This window comes from Dermacentor albipictus, unplaced genomic scaffold (genome assembly GCF_038994185.2).
Source record: "Dermacentor albipictus isolate Rhodes 1998 colony unplaced genomic scaffold, USDA_Dalb.pri_finalv2 scaffold_17, whole genome shotgun sequence".
Classification (NCBI taxonomy): domain Eukaryota; kingdom Metazoa; phylum Arthropoda; class Arachnida; order Ixodida; family Ixodidae; genus Dermacentor; species Dermacentor albipictus.
In genome coordinates this window covers 5,293,702-5,314,958 of record NW_027225571.1, presented here as the reverse complement: position 1 = coordinate 5,314,958, position 21,257 = coordinate 5,293,702, and the positions used below count along the sequence as shown (strand labels likewise).

The window sequence follows — 21,257 nt, the reverse complement described above, 5'->3', positions numbered from 1 at the left end:
TTCAACATGTACGCCAGCATCCGCCAACATCCTTCCCTCATCAAACCTCATTGTGTTGATGTCTCACAGTGCGCATCAACATTAACTCCCATTCGCACTTTGACATAGTTTGTGAACAGTGTGGTGAATAAACGTTACATGCGATTAAGGTTGTGACTTATGAAGTGAATAAACAAACCTTGCATAATATGACGTGTTGTATTTTTGAAAATCAGGATAACTGCATATATCGCAGTCACTCCTGCTCATTTCCTTGCCGTTTTTTTTTCTTTAGTTTTCTTTTTCTCTCATTTATAGCCTTTATAAGTATTTTGGTTTGTTATGTTGCGAATGCCCTAAACTGCTGTTTTAATTGTACGACTAGCCATTGACTTTATATTACTTTACAGTTTGTACTTATACTTTGAATATTCTTCCTCATAGTGACTACTGTATTGCTGTTTTATGCCTTGTATTTCCTTTAATGTATATATTTTCTGTCAGGAGGTCCCCTTTCAGCCACATGCTCTGGGACCTCCTTCTGTATACTTATGTAAACATGTATGTCTCCTTACCCGCCGTGGTTGCTCAGTGGCTTTGGTGTTGGGCTGCTGAGCACGAGGTCGCGGGATCGAATCCCGGCCACGGCGGCCGCATTTCGATGGGGGCGAAATGCGAAAACACCCGTGTGCTTAGATTTAGGTGCACGTTAAAGAACCCCAGGTGGTCAAAATTTCCGGATTCCTCCACTACGGCGTGCCTCATAATCAGAAAGTGGTTTTGGCACGTAAAACCCCAAATATTATTATTATGTATGTGTTGTAAAATATGGTATCAAACCGCCGCGTCATGTGCGCGCTGTCAATGCGCAGGCGCCAAGTTCTTTTTCTATGTTCACTCCTCCTTTTCCCTTTCCCCTTTCGCTTTATATATACGTGCATTAAACACCTGTGCGTTGTTCTCGGCTAACCACTGGGTCGTCAACGTCTTCCTTCTTACATGACGGCAGCTACGCTGTCGCTGCTATGTTACAGTGGCGACGAGCCAGGAAGACACCCACGCAGTCAAGGTAGAACCCGACGCTAAGTACCCGCAGACAGCCGTACCGCTGACCACGATGGCCTCCCACATGCTTCCGAACTTCGACGACGTCGCAGATAAGTGGAAGCCTTACCTCATCAAAGTGGAAGCGTATTTTGAAGCTAATGCCATTTCGGATTCTACTAAGAAGAGGGCACTTCTAGTGGCTGCACTTAGCACGTCGACGATCCAAATCCTAATGGGAAGGATAGCACCTGCAAAGCCCAATGCCCTAAGCTATGACGAAGTAGTCAGGGTGTTAAATGACCACTATGACCCAAAACGCAACGAAATCGCTGAAAGTTTCCAGTTTTTCAACCGCTGTCAGCAGGAGAATGAATCCATTCATGATTTATTCGTTGCAATTCGGCGCATAGCAGACAATTGTAATTTTGGCGACTCGCTGAGCAGGCTACTTCGTGACAGAATTGTCTGTGGCGTGCGTTCAAAGGCCGTGCAAAAGCAACTTCTGTCAAAGAAGGAATTAACGCTGGAGGAAGCGGAGTCGATAGCAACAGCCGCTGAAACTGCCGAAAAAGACGCCAGGACAATGTCCGTAGACGTACCGCCTGTGCTTAAAGTGGAAGCGCATCGCAAGCTACCATCGAGATCAAGCACGGAAAGCGCAGGGCGACTGGAGTGCGGAAGGTGTGGCAGTTTTAGACACGACAGCAACAGCTGTCGATGGGCTAAAGCCCTATGTTACTCTTGTGGTCAGAGGGGTCACTTGGCAAAAATGTGTCGCAGCCGCAATGGTAACGGTGTTCCCAGCAATCGGAGAGTCCATCACGCGAAAGCCTTGGCGGTGGAAGACGCCGTTTCAGAAGAGGACAACAGCGATAGTGCGCACATCTGGACGTTGGCGTCAGCACGAAAGAATGCTCTTCAGCCACCAATTAGGCGTACGTTTAGTTGGGGAGGCGTGGATTTATCCATGGAAGTAGATACTGGTTCCCCGGTGTGCGTAATATCGCGACAGCTTTTTGATAAACATCACAAATGCTGGCCAAGCTTGAAACCTTCACACGTGAAGCTATCCTGCTACAATGGAAGATTACCGGTGGTGGGCGAGCTTCAACTTTGTGTGAAATACCGCGATATTTCCGTTAACTGTGCCCTTGTAGTGCTAGACTGCCCCGGACCAAGCCTGTGCGGCCGAGATCTGCTAATGCTCCTGGAACAAGCGGGCGTTCCGGTACTACAAGTGACGGGTGAAGGCGAGGCCACGGCGGATCAAGTGGACTGTCACAGGATCCATGCCATCTGCGACACATACCAGGACGTTTTCTCAGAAACCTTGGGGTTGATCAAGGGACCACCAGCCAGCCTCCTGCTGAAGGGCGACGCTGTTGCCAAATTCTGTAAGGCGAGACCTATTCCATATGCTCTACGTGACAAGGTATCGCAAGAACTTGACCGGTTAGTGTCGCTGGGTGTAATATCGCCAGTCAAGCATTCGAATTGGGCGACGCCCATTGTACCCGTTCTGAAGAAAGATGGGTCGGTCAGAATTTGCGGTGATTTTAAAGCTACTCTAAATCCTGCTTGCGCCACGGAGCAGTACCCACTTCCGGTAATTCAAGATATCTTTGCGTCATTAGGAGGAGGCCAGTTGTTCAGTACGCTCGACTTGCGGGATGCTTAAAACCAGGTGCTTTTGGACGAGGACTCTCGGAAGCTTTGCGTTATCAACACTCACAAAGGCCTGTTTTGTTACAATAGGCTTCCGTTCGGCATTTCCTCGGCTCCCGCAATTTTCCAAAGAAAACTTGATACCATACTATCTGGGTTACCTGGCGTTCAGGCTTACTTGGATGACGTTCTAGTCGCGGAAAGGGTTGAAGACTGCGGAGCTCGATTGCAAATGGTGTTAGAACGGTTCAGAGAACACGGTGTGAAGCTCAGATACGATAAGTGTAAATTTAGCCAGCCATCTGTCGCTTATCTTGGGCATCGTATTGATCGTACCGGCCTTCACCCAACTGAGAAAAATGTAGATGCTATCATGAATGCCCCTAGTCCCCAAAACATAAGTGAGCTGCGTTCGTTCCTTGGTATGATCTCGTTCTATTCAAAGTTTTTGCCGAATATGTCCGATACACTGTTCCCATTGTACCAGTTGCTAGAAAAAAACGCACGCTGGCAGTGGAAGTTATCACAGGAATCTGCATTTCGGAAGGCAAAGCAGCATCTTAAGGACGCCGAGGTACTTGTGCATTTTGATCCATCGAGGAAACTGAAGTTGGAATGTGACGCATCCGCTCGTGGTATAGGCGCTGTTCTTTTTCACACAATTGGAAGCATCAACAGACCAGTCGGGTTCCGTTCCCGAACCCTGACAAAAGCCGAAAGAAATTATTCTCAATTAGAACGTGAAGCACTGGCACTTGTTTTTGGGGTGACTAAGTTCCGGGATTACCTTTTAGGTCGAGAGTTCGTCCTCGTTAGCGACCACCAGCCACTTCTAGGACTGCTGAGGCCCGACCGCCAGACGCCTGCCATGGCTGCAGCTCGCATCCAACGCTGGGCCCTCTACCTGGGAGGCTACCGTTACAAGCTAGAATATGCTCCGGGAAGGCTGCTACTGAATGCGGATGCACTGAGCAGACTGCCTCTGCAGGGCTCCGATCTCGTCACGGAACCTGACCCTGAAGAGTACGTATTTTGTTTGAAAAGTCTGGATGAAGGGATAGTCACAACACGTGAGCTGAAGGAGCTGACCGCCAATGACTCAACCTTAGCTCGCGTAAAGCAAAACGTCTTACACGGGTGGCCGAAAGGCGCAGAACGACTTGACCCTTCCTTGGCTCCCTTTGCTGATCGCAAGTTAGAGCTATCTCTGGCACACGATCTCGTCTATTGGGGACACCGTGTCGTCATACCTGTCGCAGCGCGTAAGCGCTTGCTACAATTATTGCATGAAACGCATCAGGGGTCCTCGGCAATGAAAACAGTTGCGCGGTCTTTGTTTTGGTGGCCAGGAATAGACCGCGAAGCAGAGTGCACGGCAGCTCAATGCGAGAACTGCATTGCCAATTTGCCTATGCCACCAGCGGCCCCGCCGTTAGGTTGGCCTCAAACGCAGGAGAGATGGTCGCGGGTTCACGTCGACTTTGCAGGACCAATAGAAGGTAAAATGGTTCTCGTGGTAGTAGATTCCCACACTAAGTGGATAGAAGCAGTGCCGCTGAACCAGGCTACTTCGACAACCACCATTGACTGCCTACGGGATATATTTAGCCATTTCGGGGTACCAAGAACCCTCGTATCCGACAATGGAACTCAGTTCACCAGCCAGGAATTTGCAACGTTTGCTGACAGGAACAACATTACACACCTAAGAACCGCACCCTATCACCCGCAATCAAACGGAGCGGCGGAGAGGGCAGTACGGACAATCAAGGATGGTCTCCGGAAGATGCGACGCGGAAAGCTGGAGCATAACCTTACACGTTTTTTGCTTAATTACAGAAGGACTCCCCAGAAAACCGGAAAGTCGCCATCGGAAATGCTGCTGGGGTACCAGATACGATCGCGCCTGGACACCTGCTTCCCTGCGGCGACTGTGTCTAATTCTAAGAAGGAAAACGACGAGTGGTTGCCTCCAACGGACTGTAGTGTACATGTCCGCAACTACGGGTCAAATGGTAAATGGATACCAGGACGGGTAACAGCGACATCGGGAGGACGGATGATCACAGTGGAGACTCCTCAAGCAATCGTGCGGCGTCACATCGACCAAGTGCGCACCCGCACTGAATCGTCTCCAGATGAACCACCAGGAACCGACCGAGGCTTGATCAGCAGAGACCGTACTCTTAGCGCACCGCCACTCTGCCAAGAGCCATCCGCGAGCCCCGAAGACGCGGGAGAATCTTCACCCCAAGAAGCGTTTCGAGACCTGGACCACCAGATACCTGTTCCACCACTCGTGGCATCCGGGGCAGACCAAGTACCCATGCAACCTGTTCGACGCTCCACAAGATCCCGCAAACCAGTGCAGCGTTTTTAAGAGGGAAGAAATGTTGTAAAATATGGTATCAAACCGCCGCGTCATGTGCGCGCTGTCAATGCGCAGGCGCCAAGTTCTTTTTCTATGTTCACTCCTCCTTTTCCCTTTCCCCTTTCGCTTTATATATACGCGCATTAAACACCTGTGCGTTGTTCTCGGCTAACCACTGGGTCGTCAACGTCTTCCTTCTTACATGACGGCAGCTACGCTGTCGCTGCTATGTTACAGTATGTCTCCTTATTAAAGAAATAAACTGAACTGAAACTGAAACTTTACCAGCATTTAATCGACCATTTGACAAAAACATAACTTGCAACACGTGCACTGTATCTACATTTTTGTTGCTTATAAAAGTGGTCGTTACTGCGTGACCACATCTTGCCGATCTTTAAACAAAGTTTAATAAATTCCTTTCTTGCAATATATTTCAGAAAATGCTTATACGTAACTCCGATTGCTACACCAGAACATGATACAAACACACGCACATTATAGGATCCGCATATATGCTCGAGACAAATTCCAAAATGTTTGGTCCTTAAACTTAAGAAAGTGAACACTTTCATTCCTTTATTGTTAACAAGAGGGAACAACTAAGTTTTAATTTTGTTCATGAAACAAAATCGCATTGCTAAGCTTAAACATGTAGTCATTGCTTAAAACTTGCGAAATGAATCATTATGGCTTCCCTTCGACATTGAAGCAGCCTTTCGACAGCAATAAATAGAATCAGTTTTTCCAGCTTTGGTCATGAATTTTGAGCAATTCAAGTGGGCGCAAAATTCTGAAAATAGAATCTGCTTGGGAATACCAGATAGGAGGGAACATTGAGGCCTTCCTTTGTAGTTTCTTACATTGGCTCGGTAGTTTAGTTTGAAATGACTGCCATAAGCGCATCGCATAAAGCTTGCTCTAATGCCGCTTAAATACATGAACAAAAACCTTAAGAAATCTGGATGATGGCTGTAAATTACAGTGAAGGAACTAAAACATTTAATTACTTTGTAATAAATAAAAATATTTATTTGCTCAAAACAGGTCAACCGTTGATGGCGTGCCAGACTGAGCAGAAAGGTGGAAAACCGAACGGCAAGTGCGCCTGCAGGTGGGCCCACGTTCCGGCATAATGCAGAGCATGTATTGATATGACCTCCTTGTTAGAGGTTCACAGTAGACTAACGGCGCGAGACATAGGACAACATAACGGACGACAGGCGTGCCTTTTAGTATGCTGTGAGGTCACGTACATGTTTCAACACAGGAGACGGTAGCTGCTCCAACATTTCTTCTGTAGACTTCTGGGCCTTTAAAAATATTCAGAGAGGACTTCTATACATAATTACAGTACACGAGCCCCGATAGAGGATCCAGGCTGGCGCTAAGGTTGAGTTTCACAACACGTATGCCATTTCAGGTTCAGTAATCACACACAGATCATGTGCGGCTTCCTTTTGGGGCATACGTGGGTTTTCGGGTTGGGGCTTGTTGGTGCGTTTGGGGCAAGGATGTCGCTAGAAGCAGGCACCGTTCCTTATTTTCTGAAATCATGCATAGACAGAAATTTACCAGACGATAACATATTCCAGAGTGGGTCTGATATATGGGTTCCAGGTTCAAAACTTTCAAACTGGTGATACTAGGTGCGTTTGGAATTGGTATCTGAGCCATTAGTAACAGCGATAACCATGTTTGATCAGTGACACATAGCATATGCTTAGCCGGCGACGGAGTTGCTCATTGCTGGAACTCATCTGTCTTAGTTGGCTATATACCGTTCAATTTTTTACGATTTCAAGGGCATTTTAGGCGTCCTGCCTTGTGGCTATGAACGCGGAGCCTCCCCTAGACCTGAACAGCCAAAGGACTACCACAATGAGTTGTTCATTGAAATATGCCATCTGGTCCACCAACATTGAAGGCTCCACTGAACCTCCTAGTGTCGTGGCAATGAACGTGAAGCATCGCAGCCCGGCAGGCCAGCGGTATACTTTGACAAGCTCATAAAGGAGGCGAGACACTTGGTTCAGCTGCAGCGAAGACACTGAGGCTTAACCAGTCTCAGGCGATGACTCGTCGGATGACAGCTCTCTCTCGGTCAAAAGGAGGCTGTTCACGACGTCATTACATGAGAGAAAATCAACCCTGCAGGCAAAACGCAAGCACTGGCCACACACCATCCTCTTCATACCTCTGGACTCTTCCATCAGCTTTCGAGGATTAAACAGGCAAGCTGTCTCCCTTTTCCTTGATGGAATTGCACCAAATGAAATTGAGGAGGTCTGACTAAACACGCAGAAGAACGTCTTAGCTATCAACACGACCCGTGAAAATGCACTAGACAAGGTCCGGCAAATAACAGAATTGGGGGAACATGAAAATGTGACCGGTTATACTTGTGGAAAGAACCTGTACTGCCGGTGTAATCTACAACTTTGACATAGCAATGACGAAATCAGACCTGCCCATTCTGATTAAGCCGGCGTAGGAACGAGTCGTCATAATGCACGTATTCCGCCTAGGAAACAGCCGCTACGTGTAGATGGTGCTCAAGGGCGACTATGTCCTTGCACATGTCGAAATCTGTCACTTCCGGCACCTCGGTTGACCTTTTGTCCCGAAGCCGCTTCAATGCCACAAGTGTTTCAGGATCGGACATATTAAGGGCGCCTGTTGCGAAATCTACAGCATGCCCCCGGTGCGCGGAGTGGCACACTACAGACGTTTGTCGCGCAACAAATATTAGGTGTGGCAACAGTGATGGGTCTCATGAAGCCACATAAAAAGACTGCCCACGTATCAGAAAAGAATTTGCTACCCTGTAGCAAACTTACAGGACAGCTCATCACATGGTGAAGTTTCCGAAAAGATCCGGCGTCAACAGAAGCGTACAACGCAACACGAAGTTCATGGAGAGGTTGTGTCAATGAGATCAGCTTCAAGTACAAGCAGACCTGAGATCACAAGGAGGTCACAAACGGAAAAGCCTCTTTCTTTTGCTCGATCATCTCTGCTATTATATCTCCCCCCTCTGCTGGCCACCGTTCAGATGTAAGCAGGAAAGGCTAGATTATCAATTTCCGGTGAGCAACCATTTCCGTCAAATAAAGAAACGAAGAAAAGATGTCTTCATCATTTACAACCACTTCAAAATGTAGAACAGCACATATTCGAGCCTGTGCTGCATTATACGGGTTTGGGGTCGAAGTTTTGGTTCTGAATTGGAAGGCGGCAAATTTCTCCATAATTTTCACAGTCAACTTTAGATGCTGCTAGGCGAGCTGAACTGAAGCCAAAAAACAGCAATACACGGTGAGCGTGATGCACTTGAAAGAATAAGAAAAAAAACGCTTAGGGGTGGAAAACTAGAGATACCGGCGGAGAGCGGCCGCTATTTAAATGCGAAGCATTTCCATGCTTAGCGGCAGCCAACGTCAGAGCAAGGTCACACGCAAGGACGCGCCAAATTTGTGTCATGAAATATGGACGGATCCCGATCATTCTGCCGTTCGAAATTTCGCCAGAAATGGTGCAATAAAACCCCGGATTTAGTGCGGAGTAAGGCGTTAGAATTCGCAGTTGTATTGCAGGCGCAAAGTGGTATCAGCTATCGCAAGGCAGGGATAATTGGGGGTCTTTGGAAGAGGCCTTCATCCTGCTGTGGACATCAAATAGGCTGATGATGAAAATGATTGGCTAGTATCGTACATAGAGCAAACAAATACCAGATAGTGTGGGAATTAAGCCCGCCCGTGGTGGCAGGTTATGCAAGGTCGATTCAAATAGGTCGCGAAGCTTCGGGCGAAAAGCGGTTCAGTACAGATTGTCACCGACATCAGCATGGGGGGTTATGGGAGAAACGATTGAAGCGCGACTATGTTTGGAGGGAAGAAACATTGGGAAAGAAAACGCGTTTTTTTAATTCGAACGAGACACAGTTAGATTCATTCAACGAAAATAAAATTCCTATTCAATTTTATATATTCGTGACGAGTTAAGAAAATACAAGTTTAATTTTATTATTATTAATAAATGCATTTCTTTTCAGCGCCTCTCGCTACAGGGGGCGTTGACGCCACTATCGCTCGCAATGCAATGCACGTCTTGAAATGGGCAGAAAGGCGCACTCGTAAAGGTCACCTTTTGAAATACGCCCCCCTCACAGTTTGTGCTTTCTTGCTTGTCGATGTTTGTCTGAATTTGGTGGCGCGGGTAGCTTCATCGCTTCTTAATCTGCTCAGTCAAAAGTAGTGAGTTACGACCACCAGATAATTGTGTAGTTTTCGTGCGACTGCGCTGGCCGACGGGCTTGGCATCCTACGATAGGATCAGCACTCTACAGCTAAAGCTTTCGTCGGCCTCCAAAGAAAGTATGTTCGGTGCAGGGATGCGATTTCGACAACCGTATGGCTGGCCTTTTCCTGCATCGCTTTCCACGCTGAAAGCTCAGAACGCCCATCAAATCGAATGGCGGGGCATTTGAATATATAGCTCCAAAGGAAGGACAACAAAACCAATTTCGCGCCTTCGAAAACAAAATGACGTCACTTCTGCTTTTAACGGACATGGCGTCACATTATTTTTTCTTCCGCCGGAAGTGTTCCCACCACATACAGATGGCGCTAAGCCCCATGAACCGGCGATGGACCGCCATGTTTTGAACGTATGGGCTCCTATGGAAGCTTCGCTACCAGGTATATTTACCTTGGGTTATGTACGTGAGCGCAGACCCAACTTCCAACAGCAACATGCCGTCGTTGTCATGCTGTCGACGTCATTCCGTCGTTGTCATTTTATTGCTTTCAAGACATTACGATCATTCTTTCGGACTAATGTGGTCGTCGTGTTTCCACCGTTTTTACGCTGTTGTAACTACATCGCCATAACGTCATCACGCGGTTTTGGAGCCATTGTCGCGATACCGTCGTCTAAATTCCCTAGTGGTCATGCCATTGTCGACATCCCGTCGTCACCACAAAGTCGCCGTTGTGTCCACGTGATAGGTACATCGCCATCATTTTGTCGTAGCGATTGCGCTTTCTTCAACCCATTGTTGTCATACTTTTGTCGTCATGCCATATTCGACACGCCGTCATCTCAAGATAGTCGTCGTCATACCATTTTATTTCTCTTGACATTGTCATCCCATCAGCACCACTCAATCACTGATATCCCGTTCTGGTCACGTAGTCGTAGTCACACTATCTTCGTCACTTCAACGTCGTCGTCTTATGGTCTTTTTGCAGCTGACGTCACACCATCGTCGCCATACCATCACCGTCAGCCTCTGCGTGTGCAGAGAGTGACGTCTATACTTTCCAGAAATGCTTCACATGGCCTAGATCGTTATCGTGAGTGGTTGCTGCTTTAATTTTTGTCTTACGATTACCACCCTTCAACGCTGAGATAGCATAAATTTGATGAGTTAGGAACCCATGACTTATTCCTGCTGCTGGGACCACAAAAACTTCTACGTTTTTGACTACAAGAACTCCTACAAGAAAAAGCAACCTGCACGCTTTTTTGCAAACGCCGAAGACAAAAGCCATCCGTAAATTTTCGAGAGAACGTGTGTGCTTCCTTTAACACAATGCTTACGTAAATATCACAGCTTTGCTAGAGAAACAGCACCAAAACTGGGCCCACATTCAAAAAAAGTTCATGCGCTAAGAGCGTTCGTGGCAGCCAATAGAGACGTAGGACATATTAGCGAAGGCGATCACCCAACGAAAAACAGCACTTACGAAAAAAAAGTTTTGTGAGTTCGGCCCCCCATACTGAAAGCTATTTTGCGGGGATACATGCTCGATAGTGTTACGTACCATGGAAGCCATAAAATTTTTTTCTGTTGGTGACGAAGTTATCAATCACCACTGATCGATATGAATAGGCGTGATAGCGATAAGTTATCGCCCGCAACAAGAACACATTATTTTTTTCTGTATATATATATATATATATATATATATATATATATATATATATATATATATATATATATAAATATATATATATATATATAAATGTGTGTGTGTGTGTGTGTGTGTGTGTTTGTGTGTGTGTGTGCGCGCGTGTGTACTTAAATAGTGACAACCGGCCGTGGTTGCTCAGTGGCTATGGTGTTAGGCTATGTTTTTCACTAAATTTCCGATACGCACTGTTTGTGTCCCGCCCCAAGCGGACGACAACTGCTTCCCCTTTCTTTTAAACTGCCTTGCTTGGGTGTTACTGCAAGCAGCACAACATGCCAACACAGTCTTCAAGAGAAAATTAAGTGCAGTTTAATGTGATGCGTGCGCAGTAATAATCTAACGCCATTCTATCGAACACATTAATTATAGGCAGAGCGATTAGGGTGAACAGCGAGGTACGTTCATCAAAACTGAATTTAACATATTGTGTACAACATGCTTCCGGTTTCCGATGTCCAAGTGGCGTAGCTGCTCATACCTACTCCCTGCCGAGTTATATGCAGCCTTGCTTATATGCACATATTTATTGTTTAGACGCGTTTAGAAACTAACTCACGCAAGCACGGCGCTTATTCCACCATATACGCCAGTCGAACGACGACCAGCGGACGGCAATTAGCGATGTAAGCAACAGCACCGGCCTGGGCGCTTTTCTGAGAAACTTGTGTGCCCTAGAATTTAGTATGGGTATGCAAAAAGGCGGTGCACTATAGTGTTCCTAGTGGAGACTAATGAAATACTTCTCTTAACTGAGAAGAGCTGGTGAAATACAATAAAGGGACTACGACACATGTCGCATACGCGTTGTTCACTGCGCAAAACGGTAAACTATATGCCCGAGTACGATTGTTCGATACTTTCATCCAAAGGCAAGGAAAGTAAGCATATCATTTTATTTCTGCTGAATGGGTTAATTCTTCAATAAAAACACACAGAGAAGACGATGCTGGAGAGATGACGGCACAGCAACAACAATCACGACGCCATTGGGGTGACTCATGCCACAGGTTTTGCCCGTGCACAGCAACATCCGCAGTCAACGTCGCCATTCTGTTCCTGGTGGGCTAGCTTCAGCTGCTTGAGCAACATCGGCTACTTGTTCCGCGTTGTCACCAAGTGAAGCAGACATATTGTCGTTCTTAGTGGGCGACATTTGCATCTGGCCATGCTTCTCTGCGTCGTCCTCTTGGAGGTTATCAATGGCCTTCAGCTTGGGGCGAGCTCGAGCGTGTCTAGACTGAGTGGACAAGGGGTTTTCTTGGAGCACTTCATAGAATTTCAGCTGCTTCTCAAAGCGTTCTTTCTGGGACCGGGTGCAGGGCGGTGAGTAGGCACTCTTCACCTTCGTCGACTGTGTCCCTGGCGACGGCTCCATTCTGCTTGTTGTGGTCGACGCAACGCCTAGTGCCTGTGAGGAAGCCTTGGCTGTATATTTGGTGCCGACAGACGCCTTCTTCATCAGCCCGGTTGCAGGAAGCTCCCTGCTCAGATGTCCATCGCACAACTGGTTCACAATATGATTGATGTTCACGTTAATTCTTTCACGCCAGGCAAGTACCCACGAGCGGGACTGGCTACCCCATGGGAAATTGAATATGTATTAAGCATATAAAAATGTGAAAGAAAAAGCAACACCAGTGAAAGGAAGAGAAATAGTTGCTGCCGAAATAAAATAAGAAATATAAAACAAGTAATTACAGTGTGTGACTTCTTCGTCTACTTCTTCTTCTTCTGCTTCATAGCCTCCTAAATTCAGAGTTTGAACTTGGAGCTCAGGTTTGATCCTGCAGCCACTTCATGCTATATCATGCGGAGGAGGCCTTCAGTGCTAATCTCTTATTCTCTTCCAGCATTTTCTATTAAGACGACAGCGCTTCGATTTCCTGACATGTAAGGTAGCGAACAGCTGTATTTGTGAGTTAGAAGAATAGATGTTCTGTAAGCCGCGCTTCAAATGTGCAAAAATGCAGTAGCCTGTGCGAATACTTGAGAAATGATGCACGTAAATTAAAGCTGGAGTGCCTGAAACATGTAAATCAATCATAAATTATGAGCTCATTCATATTGTACTTGTATTTCACGGGTCGAATAAAATGAAGGTATTTGCTATCTCACGTACTTGAAAGAGGCCTTTGAATTTAAAAAATATAGAACGTCTATATTCAACAATCTTTTCGAACTTTTTTGGCTCTCGAAAAGTTGCAGAACGTTTATCAATTTTTAGCCACTTCTGTGGGATATCGGCTGTCGCGCTGGGTTTTCACAATCTTTTCAACACTCCCGTGGGAGATCAGTGTAGGTGTTCGTAAAGAAAAGGGCGCCTATATTTCAATGAGTTTAAATAAAAGCACTGTTTTCTCGCATCAATCTTTGTCCCACTGATGTACTTTCTGCGCTGCCCGGTTCACTTAGATAGTCTATACGTAAATGCGCAGTCGCAACATGCCTAAACGGTCCTTGATCCTTTGCATCATATTCAGGCGGTCGCAGCAAACTGTTCGTGGAAAAGGAAATGTGTGCTGAAGGATGCTCTTGTTCTTGATCGGGCTTGTTGAAATTCCAAAGAAGCAACTCAACTTTATGAACACGTGGTTCACATAGATGAGAGAGAGAAATAAACTTTATTGTGAGACCAGGCTTCTTGAGCCCAAAGGTGGGTGGCCTCCTCAGTTCAGGTAGCCATGGCTCGCTGCCGCCGCCCGAGCCCTGTTCACCAACCGCAGCTGGCTGTCAGTGTCTTGCGTCACCAGCAGAGCCTCCCACTGGTCTTCCAATTCTTCTTCTCAATCCGCCTCTTTCTGCATGTTATCGCCTGGTGGCGATGATGATGGTTGTGCTTCTCGATTATTCCTGCATCCAAGCACCATATGGCGCAAGGTGTTGGGCGTGTCCGGCGAGCAGAACTTCCAGTCTCGCCCGTAGATGCCCGGGTACATGGCGTGCAGCAGTGTTCCGTGTGGGTAGGTTCCAGCCTGTAGTCTTCTCCAGGTTACCGCTTGGTCCCTACTCATCGTCTTATGCGCGGGCGGGTAGCGACGCCTCTGCTTCCTGTAGTGCGCCAAGATATCCGAGTACTTCTTGGATATGCGTTCTTCATCCTCGTCACAGTCGTTGGTACGTGTTCTCTGCGCGTCGGAGATGGCTCGGCGTGCATGATCTCGAGCCGCGGCGTGCGCCGCCTGGTTCCCCGTGAGAGACTCGTGCTCCGGTGTCCAGAGGATTTGTGCTGCTTTTATCTTGGTGGTGTTCAAGACCTGAAGTGCTGCCTTTCCAATCCTTCCGTTCATATACCTTCTGCATGCTTCTTGCGAGTCCGTCACAACGGTAACCATGGCCTTCTTGCACGTTGCGATGGCCAGGGCTATGCCCACCTCTTCCGCTGAGCTCGCGTCCTTGGCACGTATGGATGTGGCTGTAAGTTGTTCGCCCTTCTCGTCGACCACGCTGATTGCGAATCGGTCGTTGGTACTGTACGCAGCTGCATCCGTATATCTAACGTTTTCTTCTTTGCTGTTGGTGCGTTCGAGTATGCGCTTGAGCGCCTGTATTCTCGCCTGTCTCCTTTCCTTGTCGTACTCGGTATGCATGTTTCTGGGAATGGTACTTATGTGTAGCTTGTCTCTGACCTCGTGTGGGATACGCTGAGGTAGGTGCCTTTCATCCTCGACTTGGTAGCCCAGATCTTGCAGCAGGGCTCTTCCCGTCTGTGTGAGCTTTTGTCTCTCCAGTTGCTTGACGTTGTGCGCCTCCACGAGCTCTTCCCACGTGTTGTGGACTCCCATTTTGAGTAATTTTGCTGTGGACGTGGAGGGGGACAGACCCAAGGCAATTTTGTATGATTTTCTGATGAGGGCGTTTACTTTGTCTCGTTGACTGGTTGACTGTTCTTCATGTCAAAAAAAAAGAAGTGCCCAGAGCTCACTGGTGTTCTGGGCCTCTCGCTGTTATGCATTTTTTTACGTTCTTGTCATTTTCATGAGAGTTATTTCATCAAGGATGAGCAAGAAGATGTACCCACGACCACCTGAACAAGGTCAGTCGTCTACTTCATCACTCAATTTTGGACGACGTGCCTTTGGAAGCTCGGACCAGCTCGATTCCTGGGAGAGCTCAACGCAAGAAGCCATGGACTCTGACAGCGAGTACACCGTAGTCATGGGCCGCCGCATGATGAAGATGCGCCGTATGTCGACTGAGGCGACTTCATCGTATCAGAGTGAGCAAGAATCCTTCATGGTTTCTTACGTGCCGCTCTCGACGTCACACAGCATGAACTCCCTCAGCAGGCAGTTCCTCACCGAATATTTTGAAAGTGTGGCCCCTGGGCAAATTAACGAAATCAGGATCAACGCTCGCAAGAACATCCTGACAATAGATGTGAAAAATTCCGCAATACTTGAGAAGTTAAAGAACATTCCACAGTTAAGCGCAATCCCCGTCCGCTCTTTTATTACTTACGGGAAGGAGACAACAACTGGAGTGATTTCCGACGTAGAGCTTGAAATCAAGCATGCGGACCTCAAGAGTCTTTTGAGGTCATCGGTGCGCATTCTTGACATTCACCGCTTGGGGGACTCCCGATGTATCAAGTTAACGTTTGCTTCTTCGACATTACCAGCGTCTGTCAAAGTGGACTACGTTATACACCGAGTACGACCATTCGTTCCGAGGCCTATTCAGTGCCGGAAATGTCACAAGATAGGACACGTGAGCGCTGTTTGTAGAAGCAAAGCCACCTGCTCGCGTTGCGGCGGAGAGCATGATACCACCGACTGTGAGGCGTCCTCATTTAAATGTCCCAACTGCACTGGCTCTCACGAAGCGACTTCGAAGGAATGCCCGAAGATGAAACAGGAGGTTCGTATCCTTCGAAAAATGGCAGGAGACCAATCTTCACGTACAGAGGCTGCTCAATCTGTTCGCCAAAGTGGCCAACGCTCGCGACAGAAGCATCACAAAACCATTCCAGGAGAACTACCTAGCGTGGCAGAGGTACCACGGTCACCTCTGCCTGTGCGTCCACCGAGGACGGTAACGGCGTCTACTGATAATCCAAGGTCGACGAGAGCACGTGGCAAACATTCACCTCCACCGGCTGATAAAGACACGGAATGGTCTTTGCTGCCCTCTAGGCCCACGGCCATGCCAGCGGGCACTAGTGGTCCTCTGCGCCATGAAGCCAAGAATCATAGGGCCAATGAAACCGGCGACACTACCAGCAAGCAAAGAGATGAACACAATGAGGAGAGTGTACAAAAAATGCTGAAGCACCTAGTAGAATCAATGCGCGTGATTCTCGGTGGTCTCGAGACTCCGGCCGCTAAAAGTGCCCTACAAGTGCTCGCCGTGCTAGAGCCTCTTATCGCAGCTCTTTATATGCTATAAATATTCTCTTTGGCGCTTGTGCTGTTCACGCAGGGGAGGCCCCCACCAGCTTCGTCCTAACGCCTTTATTTTATGTTCACTCAAATTGGTGGCTACAAACTTGATGCGAAGCCTGATTGTGGCTTCATGGATCACATTTGTGAATGTTTATCGTCAGAGTGTTGAACTTGCTTTCGCCTTTGCGCATCTCTCTTGCTATGTCATCATCATCCCTCATCACATCTTTATGTCCCCGTTCCCCCTCCCCCTGTGCAGAGTAGCAGGCTAGAGCACCTTAGCTCAGGCCGACCTCTCTGCCTTCTTTCAATTAAATTATCTCTCTCTCTCTCTTCATGTCAACGTATGGGGTCCCGTACGTGACGATGCTCGTGAGCAGCGCTTGTATCGTTTTCGTGCAGTCTTATTCCTTGAGTCCGTGGCTTTTGCTCGTCACTCTTTTGATAAGGTGGGTTATTTGTTGCACTGTTCTCTGAATTTTTTCCAACTCTGCTCCCCCGGCCCCGTCCTTTTGAATCAGGAGTCCGAGGATGCGGAGCGTCGTAACCTGCGGAATCATGATGCCTCCCACCTTTACTACCGGGTCTGGTATCTGCTGCGGTTGTCGGCCTCTTGTGCGCTTTTTTAGCACCAGGCTGTTGCCATACAAGATATACTCCGTTATTCTCGTGCGTTTGTATTCACCAAATTCTTTCGCGTGAGTAACCATTCTTTTGCAGCCAGGTGTGCATATATATAGTAGCTAACAATGACGACAATAAAAAGTTTGTAAAATGTACTCGTTCAAGAATGTTATTTTGAGGCTGCGACAACAGTTAATTTTCTGTAGTTTCTTCATGTCTCGCGAGCCTCTTCTTCAAATCGCCGTTCCCACTCCTTGCAGATAAACAGTTGACCAAATACGCATTAAGTAGTGTGAACATGGCGTATTTTTTTCCACCACCCGGTTCACTTAGATAGTCTATACGTAAATGCGCAGTCGCAACGTGCCTAAACGGTCCTTGATCCTTTGCATCATATTCAGGTGGTCGCAGCAAACTGTTCGTGGAAAAGGAAATGTGTGCTGAAGGATGTTCTTCTTGTTCTTGATCGGGCTTGTTGAAATTCCAAAGAAACAACTTAACTTTACGAACTCGTGGTTCACATAGATGAGGCTGTTGCCATGTATGATATACTCCGTTATTCTCATGTATTTGTACTCACCAAATTCTTTCGCATGAGTAACCTTTTTTATTGCAGGCAGGTGTATTTATATAGTAGCTAAAAATGACGACTTCAAAAAGTCTGTAAAATGTACTCGTACAAGAATGTTATTTTGAGGCTGCGACAACACTTAATTTTCGTTAGTTTCTTCATGTCACGCGGGCCTCTTCTTCATATCACCGTTGCCACTCCTTGCCGAGTCCACTCCTTGCCCTGACCAAGTAGGCATTGAGTAGTGTGAGCACGGCGTATTTTTTCCCACATACATCAGCCAATCGTTGACCGGAGGCACAACAGTGAATTTTTAAACGAACGGGCCGGTATTAGGCATTCTTCTGCAGAAACTGTGCGCTCCATAGATGGCGATGGAAATGCATAAAGCTATGCTAGGAGGCTTTCTGTGGTCAATATCCAAATGCCTGTCCGAGAATCGAGAAGAATCTGTAAAAAAACACCACAATACGACAAAGGCCCCTTTAGTATCCAAGACGTTTACTGCACGAAACCGCTAACTAGATTCGTGTAATTGTTGCTCGTTTGTACAAATGGAAATGAATTACATGCATCATTTCACGTCTTCTTTTATTTTTACATAACGATAGAAAAAAAAACTGAGTGAGGACTCCACAGGAATCACGACGCCACGACGTTGACGAAATGGACGCCACGCCGGTCGGGTGACTCTTGACGTTGGGCCATGCACAGCATTAACTGTCATTTTCTTCAGCGGCTCCTTCCTGGTCACTTTTCTGTTGGGATTGCCAAGTAGGATCATCTACTTTTCCAGTGTCGCCTTCGCTAGAAGGAGACAGGCTTCTCATGAGCTCTGGTTCAGTCTCAGCATTCCCACGAGGCTCTCGACCTTTCCCATTTTTATTCTTCGACATTTGCTTCGGGCCGGGCGTTCTCACGTCATCATGTTCTGGGTTGAGGGACTCCTTTCTCGACGCATTTTTCGCCTGCTTGGAAATGCGTCGTGCCGGCAGCTGTTGGTAACGTTCGAGCTGAATCGCGAAGCGCTGTGCCTGGGACCTTGTGCAAGGCGGGGAGCAGCAGCGCTGCTTCTTTGACGGCTTGGCGGCCGCCGCGGTCGACGATCTCGCCCCGATGCTCCCGGTGGTCTCGTCCACTGGTACCTTTGCCGAAGCTTTGGCCGAGTCGTTGTCGTCACCGGCTGAGATCTCCATGATGCTGCAGGTTACGCGTAACGGTTGATGCCGATGCTGATTTGTTCGCGCAGGCAACGTACCTTCGATTAGAGATTGGTCGGACATCGAGAAATGAAATTGCTGGTGCGAAGTATCAAGGTCAACAAAAAGAAATCCCAGCAAGCAATGGAAGAACTATAACTGAGGCATAAATATAATGGGAGCAAATACCAAAATACATTTTCTCGGCGCCCGTCTTCTTCTTTGTCCTCTTTATAGCTTCCGCGTGCACCGCCTATAGAGGCGCCACTGATAGCCACCTAGCGGGCGCTTCCAACAATACGCGTGGGAGCAGTAGCAGACGACAACGCTTTGCAGCAAGGGTGACTGAAGTTCGCGGCTGCGATTTGTCCTTTATTCGGGCGCCAGACTGCTTCTTCTGCGGTGACAGCTGTAGGGAAGACGCATACCTCTGTGGGAGCGGGTGTGAACAAGATGTTACCGGTGTTTGGGGCAACATGGTCCACATACGCGCCAGGTGCGTCCCGCAGACAAACGCCACGAAGACCATTTACATGAAGTGGAGCTCATGTAAACTTGCCGACAAATTTTGTTGACTAATGCGATGTCTCGACCGTGTTTTCTTTTTTAAATTCTACCCTTGCCGTAATGCTGCTTCTGTACCTCAGTAATAAGCACCCGTCGTTAGTGCAGACTTAGATAACAAATCCGCACGGTGCGATGTCTGCATATGCCGTTGTGATTTTTCTGGCGATGAATACATGTGACGCCGCCGAATAAGTGTAGTGAAAGTCGCCTGAAGAAGAATAATTGCGAATTTATTGATAGAAACGCGTACACTATATAGTCAACGAAGCCACCAAAAGCACGGGTTAATAAAAGCGCGGGTTAGCGCTGTACCACCGATGAACTTCCGTTCGCGCTGCAGTTTTTGCAATTTTAAATTCCCTAAGGGAGCTGCTTGGAAACGTTCAAAGCTATAGTCTGACTAACTTTGCAGTAGCTTTTTATAAATGTTACTAGAGAGAGGTGCCACATGATATATTTAAAGGCAGAGCAGCGCCAGTCAAATTATATCCAGCGCTGGCGGCAAGGCCGGGTTTAGTCGTGTGCGGCGTAAGCATAATAAGAAATAATTCAGTTGAGTACAAAATTCACTTGCAAGAAGCGACTACGTTGTGAAACAAATCACTCGGCGTGTTAAGTCTGCTCAGAAAGCATCAAGGTGTGATGACTTACCAAACGTGACGCGAACTATTCAGCGAAAAATGTAACAAAAATACCATATGCAGCAACTATTAGCAATTCTCCCCCTGAGCTACCTATTTTCTAAACACATTTCCCAAAAAACCACAATATCTAAGATGCCCTCGGGCGAAATGAATAAAGCTGTTAAAGAAGCACTTGCTTGGTGTCATTCCGATAAGACACAGCGTGATTTATACCCTTTACAAACGAGGCAGGGTGAAAACCTCGCAGCTCAAAAGAATCAAGAGTTATGCATGAAGCAACTACCAACAGCTAAACATGTGCGAAGCCACGCGTAAAATCGATGTAAAAACATGAAGTGCGTGACAGCTGGTGCGAGGATTTACCGGGCCACATAAAACTAACAATTTCAGTTCTTGCAAACTTCTGCAGCTTTAACATACAATACAATGCGCTCGTGCAGTCGTGCTGCCTAGCTAGCCCAACGCGGTAAAGAAGCGGAAAACAATATAAGCGGCAAACGGCATTCCGAACTTTAGCGAAATGCCTTTAAACCGCATGTTGCACTGCAGACGAACTTCGTCGCTTACGCGTCTAACTACAATCGAGTAAAAAATAATAATAAAAAAGAAAAAACACCGAAGCGACAATGGAAAGGCTGAGAACAAGAAATTTCGCGTCGAAGCGACGATCCATTGCCACCGTTGCTCCTGCTGATGAGGCTTTGCGGGGAATAATTAGAACCGTATCGCCGGCACGTTTTCGCCGGTATTTGAGCCCCCCACCCTGCAATAATTTTTCTTCGACATCCTTCGGAAGCTTTGGCCATCCCACACATGCGAAGGGTGTTGCCTATTTTTCTCTGAAAACACAAATAAGGCGGAGAAGCACTATCAGCGACGCAACAAACTACGGCGTGCTACGGCGCGCGGCTCGCCGCTCTCCCATGCGTTCTGCGCAAGGCCGCCACCAGTGGCGCGGCCATCGGCGTGCACGCCGCGTATACACACTGAGCGAAAAAGTGCCAGTGCTGTTTTTTAGTGCAGTTTTTAGTTCGGGGGGGGGGGGGGGGGGTTAGGCTTGAGATTCGCTCTCTTCCTCTGCTAATACCTTTAAGTCGGTGTCACTGCGGGGACGACGGCCTGGCGGCGATACCTTGTATTACTGGCAACTAGGACAGTGAAAAGATTCTCTTGTGACAGGAACTCTTGCATTGAGAGAAACACCGAAAGCCACGCATCACTTGCTCAAAGG

The 21,257-nt window shown here is 47.5% G+C and overlaps 1 protein-coding gene and 1 long non-coding RNA gene across 3 annotated transcripts in view; one reads left to right on the top strand and one right to left on the bottom strand.

Annotated features, from left to right (window-relative positions):
* The window catches only part of LOC139051967 (uncharacterized), a 45,286-nt gene that overhangs the window by 15,371 nt on the left and 8,658 nt on the right, over window positions 1-21,257 (bottom strand). The window lies entirely within an intron of this gene.
* On the top strand, window positions 808-5,234 carry LOC139051976 (uncharacterized). 2 transcript variants are annotated; one of them, XM_070529038.1, is made up of 3 exons: window positions 808-2,420; window positions 3,486-3,714; window positions 4,531-5,234. In XM_070529038.1, the coding sequence occupies exons 1-3, from the start codon at window positions 1,097-1,099 to the stop codon at window positions 5,069-5,071; spliced, it is 2,094 nt and encodes a 697-aa protein (XP_070385139.1). In that variant the 5' UTR covers window positions 808-1,096; the 3' UTR covers window positions 5,072-5,234. The 2 variants fall into 2 exon arrangements, with proteins under 2 accessions (XP_070385139.1, XP_070385138.1); XM_070529037.1 differs by having other exon boundaries at window positions 3,486-5,234.